Here is a 9020-nt window from a genome sequence, read left to right on the forward strand (position 1 = left end):
ACATGCTCCTCAAAATTCTTGGAGTAAACCAGGATATCATCAATGAACACAATGACAAACATATCCAAAAATGGTTGAAATATTATGTTCATCAAATCCATAAATATTGACGGTGCTTTTGTCACTCCAAATGGCATAACCAAAAACTCTTAATTCCCATAACGAGTACGGAATGTTGTCTTATGAATATCCGAATCCTTAATTTTCAACTAGTGGTACCCTGAACGAAGATCTATGTTAGAGAACACTGAAGCCCCTTGTAATTGATCAAACAAGTCCTCAATTCTACGTAAATGATATTTGTTCTTGATCGTCAATTTATTACTCCCTGTAATCTATACATAGTCTCAAATTGTCATATTTCTTCTTCACAAACAAGACTGGTGCACCCCATGGTGAGAAACTGGGGAGTACAAATCCCTTATCCAATAATTCCTGAATCAGACCTTTTAGCTCCTTCATCTCAGTCGGAGCCAATCGATATGGTTCTTTGGAAACAGGAGCCGCATTTGGTACCAATTCAATAGAAAATTCTAGTTCCCTGTTCGGTGGAAGACCGGAAATATCATCAGGAAACACCTCTGAAAATTCACAGACCATCTCAACCTCTGCCAAAGAAGGTCGTTGAAGCTCCTCAACAACTGATAAACTAACAAGGAAACCCTGACACCCCTTTCTCAAACAATTTTGTGCTTTCAAGGATGAAATCAATTGAATTTGACTTTTATTCTGAACTGATTCGAAAGTAAATTGACCTCCTTGGGGTTTTCTAATTGTGACCATTATCCGTTGGAAGTCAATTGATACCCCATTCTTGGTCAACCAATCCATTCCTAAAATAATGTCAAATTCTAGCATAGGTAGTACTATCAAATCAGCCACTACCTTGTTTCCCTGAAACTCAAGATCTACGTTTTGAAACACTAGATTTGAAAACAATTCTTCCCCTGATGGGACAGTCATACTAAATCCCGATATCGATTTCTCAGGAAATTTAGGGAATTTTCTAATGCAAGACTCGGATATAAACGAATGTGATGCTCCCGAATCTAACAAATCAATAGTGCACAAACCAAATAGTGATATGATACCTGTGATCACAGTCGTTTCTGGGTCCTCCTCCTCTGTCATCATAACAAAAGCTCTTCCTTAAACTGGTTGCTAAATTTGAGGGCAGTTCTTGACATAATGACCCACCCTCCACATTTAAAGCACACATTTTGTCCCTTCATGCACTGTCCAAAATGGTTTTTCTAAAAATTAGGACAAAACGGTTTTTCAGCAGTCTCCTTTGAATTGAGACAGTCCTATGTTTCTTTTCTTGGCTGGTTCGGGTTGATACCAGCACTGGAAGGGCTGACTCTTTCCTTGACTTTCTTCCTCTATTTCCCTCCAGCTTATGTAACGTCCCAAATTTATCTTAATTGAGTTTATTTGAGATAATCGAAGATTACAGAGTTCAAGAGCCGACTTGATTTTGATCAGGGTCTATTTTGCAATTTTCGGATTTTTCAGGGACTAAAACATAAATATGGAGTTTTATATATTATCTTAGCTAGTTGACTAATCTTCATCACCTCCCTCTCCTCCCCTTGCACGCCTTCCTGCATTGTTGCGCCCCATAGCTTCTCCCAAGCTTTCAGATTTTAGTCCGAGCTCGATCCATCTGTTAGAATTTATTTCTGAAGGCAGATTAGCGATCACAGCAGCGAGATCTTCGTTCTATCGTAAGTTTTTCTTCAATCAACTATACTTATATTTTAGGATGTTTTTAGAATCGATTTAGTTTCGGTTATGTTGTTCTTGAACGAGTTCTTATCGTTTATTCTCAGTCGGTTTTGAAATAGAGCATCATTCGATTTTGTTATGATTTTTGGAAGCCTAAGTCGAAAATGAGGATTTTGATATGTGTTGGATTTGTTTTGTTATTGTTGTGTTAGCATTGATTTGAGTTATTTTTGAAAGAGTGGGTGCCCGGTGAGCCAACTTGTGGCTAAAGGCTTTTATGACTCTATGTATAAACAATCTCTTGTTTAATATAATTTACACTTTTATAAAGGCGTTTACTTTATCTTTTATCATATTATTATGTTGTGACATACTATAAGATGTTTAGATGAAGACCTTGAATATACTATAGTGTATGTAAGATGTGGTGGCACATGGGGATGGCTATCATGAAACACATCTTATAGTCACTGTATATTCTAAACAGTTCCTAGTCGATTGAGCCGTCCGTTAATAAGGATAAGGATCGCTCGAGATTGAGACTAGCATTTGCGATGCCGAGTACCACGTTTCATTGGTATGGAACATAGAGATGTTCAAAGCATGCAAATGGATATTCATACGATGAATGATCGAACTACCCTATCCGGACTTTCCAAGTGGTTATCACTTATCGAGTGGATAAAGTCCGCGGTTTTGGTTGTACACCATTAGTCCTTACTACTTGTAACATCATTGAGACTCTATATGCTAGTACTGCACTTTGACTTGTTTACCGACTCTATTGGGGTCATCAGGTGTCGGGATTGGGTACAGTTACGACACATATAGGAGTCGATGCTTTGTTGTCAAGGATTCACCACATACTTGATAGTGTGGATATCCTATGCAATCTGAGGAGATATTAGTGTGACGAATCTCTGGCCAGAGTACATGATGTGTTTTAAGAAATGGTTTCTTAGTAGCACATGCGATGTCACTATTTGATCTTCAAGATGCATTGCATAGTTATCGAATCTCGAACGACTCTCGATTTACCAATGGTTGTTGATTCGATCGGGATATATGGATGAAGGGACCGTACTGTACGCTAACCAAAATCTATTGGTTCTTGCAGGCACTATCAGTGATACCTAGGGAATCATGGGGCGATGTTGCTAGGCGCTCTTACCATGATTCGATGGGCAAGTCGGAAATTGTTGTTTCGAGTCACAAGGAGTTGTGAGCCCACGGCTAGCTGTATCCCTGAACCATTGAGGGTCACACAAGTAATGGATTTTTAATCCCCGTTGAGATAGTTAAATTTAAAGAGTTAAATTTAATGAACAAAGAAGTAGGACTTCTTATATCAGAGTAGAAGAGTAAGATTTTCTAAAATGACATAGGGATGGGCATTTTTGGAAATCACTGAATTCGGATTCAGAAAATTTATCTTGACTTTAAAAGATGCAGAAATGGTTTCTGTGCACATTGATGAAATTGGTTTATCAATCTGAGTCACGATGAATTTTATATTAATTTCTGAACATGCGGGCTTTGCTTGTCAGGCTTGAACTTATGACTAATGGGCCCTAAGCTGTTAGCAGCCCATATTATAAATAAGTTATTGCAGTACAGAAATTACACAACAGAGGCGTAATTTTCGAAATTCACTAGGGTTTTTCTCCCTAGTGGCCGCCCCCCCCTCTCCCCTCTCTGCTCGAAAAATTCCAGCCTGTGAATTTTGAATTTGCAGTCTGGTTTAACGGATCAAATTCGTTAATTCTCTTCGTAGAAACTTCTGATAGATTTTCTAGTGCAATCTATCAGAGGGATTAAACTTCTGTTCATGGACCTGATTGAAGAATTGTTCGTCCATCAGTTCTTGGGATATACAACAAGAGTAGAGTAATCTGTTGGTGTCCATAATCTCGTTTCGAGATTCAAGGTAAAAATTTAATTGTTATTTAATTTTTACACGCACAATTTAATCGTAAAGTTTTGATACCCATGATATGGAATTGTTCCATATAAAATTTTTTAAACTTCCGCTGCACCGGGTATCAATTCTGATTGATCTGATCACCGTTTTCCAACAATTTTCAATGCTTTACTGTTGTATGTGTTTCCGGTTTGATCAGTATATAGCCGTTATGCCGCCGGTTTGAGTTTTGGGATTTTGAACCGTTTTTGAGTTGTAGAACTTTGGCTTTGGGTTTGTTCGTCATTGTTGATCATCTTTTGCCTATGTACGATTCATTTGGAGTTGTCGAGCCCAAAGTTAGCAGCAGTCAATTGTCGAAGAGTTGAACGAAGAACGGTAAAGAGATTACCTTGAGCAGTTGTTGTCGTTAGGTTGTATAGTTTCTGATATAACCTTTTATTGTAGCTTATCCAGAGTTGGAGCTATTCGTATTGAAAGGTACAAGCAGTCATCGTTTTATCAGGATAGCACACTCGAGACAGTTGGTTCTTGAGTTTCCCTTAAATCACATACTTGCATCGATACTTGTTCTAGAATGTGGGACTTGTATTTTGTTGTTTGAGATTTTATTATATGGATTAAATGCTTTATGTTTTTCTTATGCATTCATCTTGAGCCAAAACTTTGTTTTCAGTGGGCAGAACGACCCTTTTTGTTTAGACGTTTTGGGGGCTATACTGTGAGTGTCCTGGGTTGTAGAAGTTCACCTAGCGTCAGCATACTCCTTATAGTCGCACCAAAGTATAGGGGTATGAGATACGTGGAACCACCTCGATTGGGAGAGTCGGTGAGTTGTCACGTGGTCTCATCCTCGGGATCCCAAAAGCATAGCAGCACTCCCTTGTTTATCAGAGTCGATATCCCATTTTTAAAGACATGCATTTCATTCATATTGATATTGAATATGTTGTTGTCTTGAAAGCATGTTGTTGTTATTTTTATTTGTTATTGCATGTTATGTTGCTTTTACTGGGAATATCATTTTTACCGGAGTTATCCGGCTGTTGCTTTGATTTGTATGTGTACTTGGCAACAGGTGGGGCATGATCAAGTCAGCGAAGACCTGGTTAGCATCAAGAGTGAGAGATAGAAGTGGGACTCGGTTTAGAAGTCGAATCAGTATGTCAATCTAGTTTATGATTTGAAGCATGTTAGAACTCGAACTTTTTGATGTGTGTAGTTCCTATTATTCGAATATTGTGGATTGAATGTTGTCGTTGCGTGTATTATGAACCTTGTTATGTTTTGAAGGTTTTAGACTTGAACGTGGGCATGATTTCTGCTATGTTTTATTGCTCTGTACTGTCATCGCTCGATCGGTAGTTTTGGACCGATCGAGCGATGGACTTCTTGCCATGTTTCTGCTTTTGAAAAAGGGTGCCAGCTCGATCGGTTGAATATGACGGATCGAGCGGTGCTGTTTTCTTTGGGCAGGGAGTTTTCAATGTCTTGCTCGCTCGATCGGTTGAATTCTACCGATTGAGCGAGGCGCCTTTTAAAAAAAATTTATTTTATTGATTTTAATCTTGGAGCTTGTATGATTAATTTTGTTTAATTCGATATTAGTTGTTTAGAACCGAGGTCTCACATTAAGTTGTATCAGAGCGATAAGTTCTTTGTTGAACTAGAGCGAGCGGGGTAGTTCGAGTCCTCATGTATTGGCTCCTCGCATGTGTTTGAAATATTTATTTGATTATTTAATTTAATGCGAGCATGCTTTATTATTATTGAGAATTATTTGAATTACATGATTATGTGATTAATTTATAAATCATGATCTACTTAAGATATAACTGTTTTTGTTATCGAATGGTATCCGATATTCTGAGAGGTTGAAAGGGCATCGATTTGTAGCAATTGAGATATCTCGTGTCCTAACCTTTGATTATCAGATGGGTCCTCGCCGAGTTATTAAAAGAAACCCACCGCCAGTTACTCCTTCGAATGAGCAAGCTAGTACTGAAATTGATCAGATGGATGCTACAGCGACGCCTATGGAAACCTTGCTAAAGTTGTTTCAGACGTTTAATCAACCTTTGTTGCTGGGTACAAAGAATCCTATTGATTGTGAGAGCTGGTTGGACAACATTGATCAGTTGTTTGATTCCCTTGATTACTCTGACGACCGCCGAACTAGTTAGTCATTAATCAGCTTCGTGGCGTTGCTAAGAACTGGTGGATCACGACGAAGAGAGCCTTGGAGAATCGAGGTACAATTATTACTTGAACTCTTTTCAAATTTGAGTTTTATAAGCGCTTTTTCCCTATTTCATACCAAAAAGATAAGGGAGCCGAGTTTGCCAATCTGAGACAAAGAAACTTGAACATCGAGGAGTATGTAGCCAAGTTTGACAGTTTGCTGAGATTTGCACCACACATTGCCGAAAATTAAGAAGCAAAAGCCGATCAATTTATCAATGGCTTGAACCCCGAAATCTTCACGTTGGTAAACACTGCTAGGCCTATAACTTTGCGGATGCCATGAATTATGCGAAGGGAGCAGAAGCAGGTTTGTGGAGACAGAGAAGAAATCAGATGGTACCTCAGCAGCAGAGACAGTCTCAGAACCAACCGTATCAGTATCAGAATCAGCCATCACAATATCAGAACCAACCACAGAGGTATTAAGGAGGAAGTAGTGGGGGAAACAGAAAGGATCACTTTAGAGCCAAAGGGAAACAATTCAAGAAGCAGGGGAACATTTCTTCTAGTTCCAGTGGTTCCAAGCAGTTCGGTTCAGGACAGAGTTCTCGATCTTCATCGTTGTTTTGCAACAAGTGTGGGGGTAGACACTCCCCGGATCAGTGTGTAGGAGTCTTTGGGAACTGCAACATCTGTCAGCTGCCATGACACTTTGCTAAGGTGTGCCCTCAGCAAGGTAAAGAACGATCTCAGAGTGGGAGTTCTTCTAGACCTGCAGCTCAGCCTGAGAGGCAGACTTCTGCGGTTCACTCCTTCTAGCCTCAGCAGCAGAACAGACAGAGATGTAACTCGAATGCGAACCAGCTTCCGAGACAGCAGACACGAGTCTTTGATTTGACAGAGGATCAGACTCAGGCAGCACCTGACGATGTTATAGCAGGTAACTGTTCGATTTTTGGTTATTCCTAATGTATTGATAGATATAGGTGCTTCTGATTCCTTTATCTCTGAAAAATTTGTGTTGATGCATGCTTTGTCTACTGAGTTGTTGCCTACTGTAGTAGTTGTTACTTCACCTTTGGGTGGAGTAATTGTTTCTGTTAGATTAGTCTGAAAATTGTGAACTTTGTTTTGAGGAGAATTTGTTAGAATTCGACTGTATTGTACTTGGGCTGTCAGATTTTGACTGTATTGTTGGTATATATGCTTTAACCACGTACATGGCAACCGTCGATTGTTTTCACAAGGTTGTCAGATTCAGACCTGAAATGGCAGACGAGTGGAAATTCTTTGGTAAGGGTTCTCGATCTAGAATTCCTTTGATTTCTGTGTTATCGATGACTCGTTTGTTACAGAGAGGTGCAGAAGGATTTTTGGTTTATGCAGTTGATGTACTGAAATCTAGCCCAGAATTGGTTGATATATCAGTGGTGAGAGAATTTGCTGATGTTTTTCCAGAGTAAATTCCTGGATTTCCGCCTATTCGAGAGATCAAATTCAGCATTGATTTAGTGTCAGGTACTCAACCTATTTCCAAAGCTCCTTATCGTATGACACCTGTTGAGTTGAGTGAATTGAAAGAACATCTTGAGGATTTGATTTGCAAGGGATACATCAGACCTAGTGTGTCGCCTTGGGGTGCTCCTGTTGTGTTTGTTCGGAAAAAGGATGGTTCTATGCGACTCTGTATTGATTACCGTCAACTGAATTAAGCGACGGTAAAGAACAGGTATCCTTTACCCCAAATAGATGACATTTTTGATCAGTTGTAGGGTTCTTCTGTCTATTCAAAGATTGATCTGAGATCAGGATATCATCAGTTGAGAGTGCGAGAGGAAGATGTTCCTAAGACCGCATTCAGAATGAGGTATGGTCATTTCGAGTTTATAGTCATGCCGTTCGGTTTGAATAATGCTCCAACAGTTTTTATGGGTTTGATGAACTGTATATTTCAGCGTTATTTGGATAAGATTGTTATTATCTTCATCAATGATATTCTTATCTATTCGAAGAACCGTACTGACCATGCAGAGCATTTGAGGATTGCCTTGCAGATTTTGCGAGTTGAGCAGGTGTTTGCCAAGATATCTAAGTGTGAATTTTGGTTGGATCAAGTTGTCTTCCTTGGTCATATTATTTTCAAAGATGGGATTTCTGTCGATCCCAGCAAGATTGAAGCGGTTATGAATTGGCATAGACCGACATCAGTGCCTAAGATCCAAAGCTTCATGTGTTTAGCTGGTTATTATCGCCGATTCATTGAGGGATTATGATTTATTGCCAAGACGATTACCCAGCTGACTAAGAAGAATGCGCCTTTTATCTGGACTGCAGATTGTGAGGCTAGTTTCGTTGATTTGAAGAGGAGACTGACCAGTGCTCCAATTATTTCTATTCCTTCAGGTACTAGAGGTTTTACCGTGTATTGCGATGCTTCTAACCGAGGCTTGGGATGCATTCTTATGCAGCATAAGCTTGTGATAGCTTATGAATCAAGGCAGCTGAAGCCGCACGAGACTCGTCATCCGGTTCATGATCTTGAACTCGCTACGATCGTCTTTGCTCTGAAGATCTGGCGTCACTATTTGTATGGTGAGTCTTTCGAGATTATTTCTGACCATAAAAGCCTTAAGTACTTCTTTTCACAAGCAGAGCTGAATATGAGACAAAGAAGATTGTTAGATCTGTTGAAGGATTTAGACTGTGAAATCAAGTATTAACCGGGAAATTCGAATGTAGTTGCAGATGCCTTGAGCCGAAAGATTTGTTCTTTATCTCTTTCTACTATCGGTGTTTCTCAGTTGATCGATGATTGTAGCTCTTCTGGTATAGAGTTTGAAACAGATAGGAAGACTATCAGAGTATTTTCTATTCGAGCCGAGCCAAAGTTATTTATTTTGATCAAAGAAGCAGAGAAGTCTGATCCGAGTACTCAGATTTCAGTAGAGAAAGTCAGATCTGGGCATCAGTGTGAATTCCAGGTTAGAGATGATGTTTTGTTTGTGAATAACCGTATTGTTGTGCCTGATATTTTGGAGTTGAGGCAGTGTATTCTTCGAGAGGCTCATTGCAGTTGGTTCAGTATTCATCCTGGAGGCCGTAAGATGTATAACGATCTAAAGAATCAGTTTTTGTGGAAGAGAATGAAGAGAGATGTTGCGAGGTTTGTATCTCGATGTTTGAACTG

General features: G+C 39.4%; 1 protein-coding gene across 1 annotated transcript; it reads right to left on the bottom strand.

Annotated features, from left to right (window-relative positions):
* Positions 1–321: 321 nt before the first annotated feature.
* LOC140871189 (uncharacterized) lies at positions 322–1131 on the bottom strand. The gene has a single exon (XM_073273617.1). The coding sequence runs from the start codon at positions 1129–1131 to the stop codon at positions 322–324; it is 810 nt and encodes a 269-aa protein (XP_073129718.1).
* Between the last annotated feature and the right edge of the window lie 7889 nt (positions 1132–9020).

This window comes from Henckelia pumila, unplaced genomic scaffold, assembly GCF_033568475.1.
Source record: "Henckelia pumila isolate YLH828 unplaced genomic scaffold, ASM3356847v2 CTG_429, whole genome shotgun sequence".
NCBI lineage: Eukaryota > Viridiplantae > Streptophyta > Magnoliopsida > Lamiales > Gesneriaceae > Henckelia > Henckelia pumila.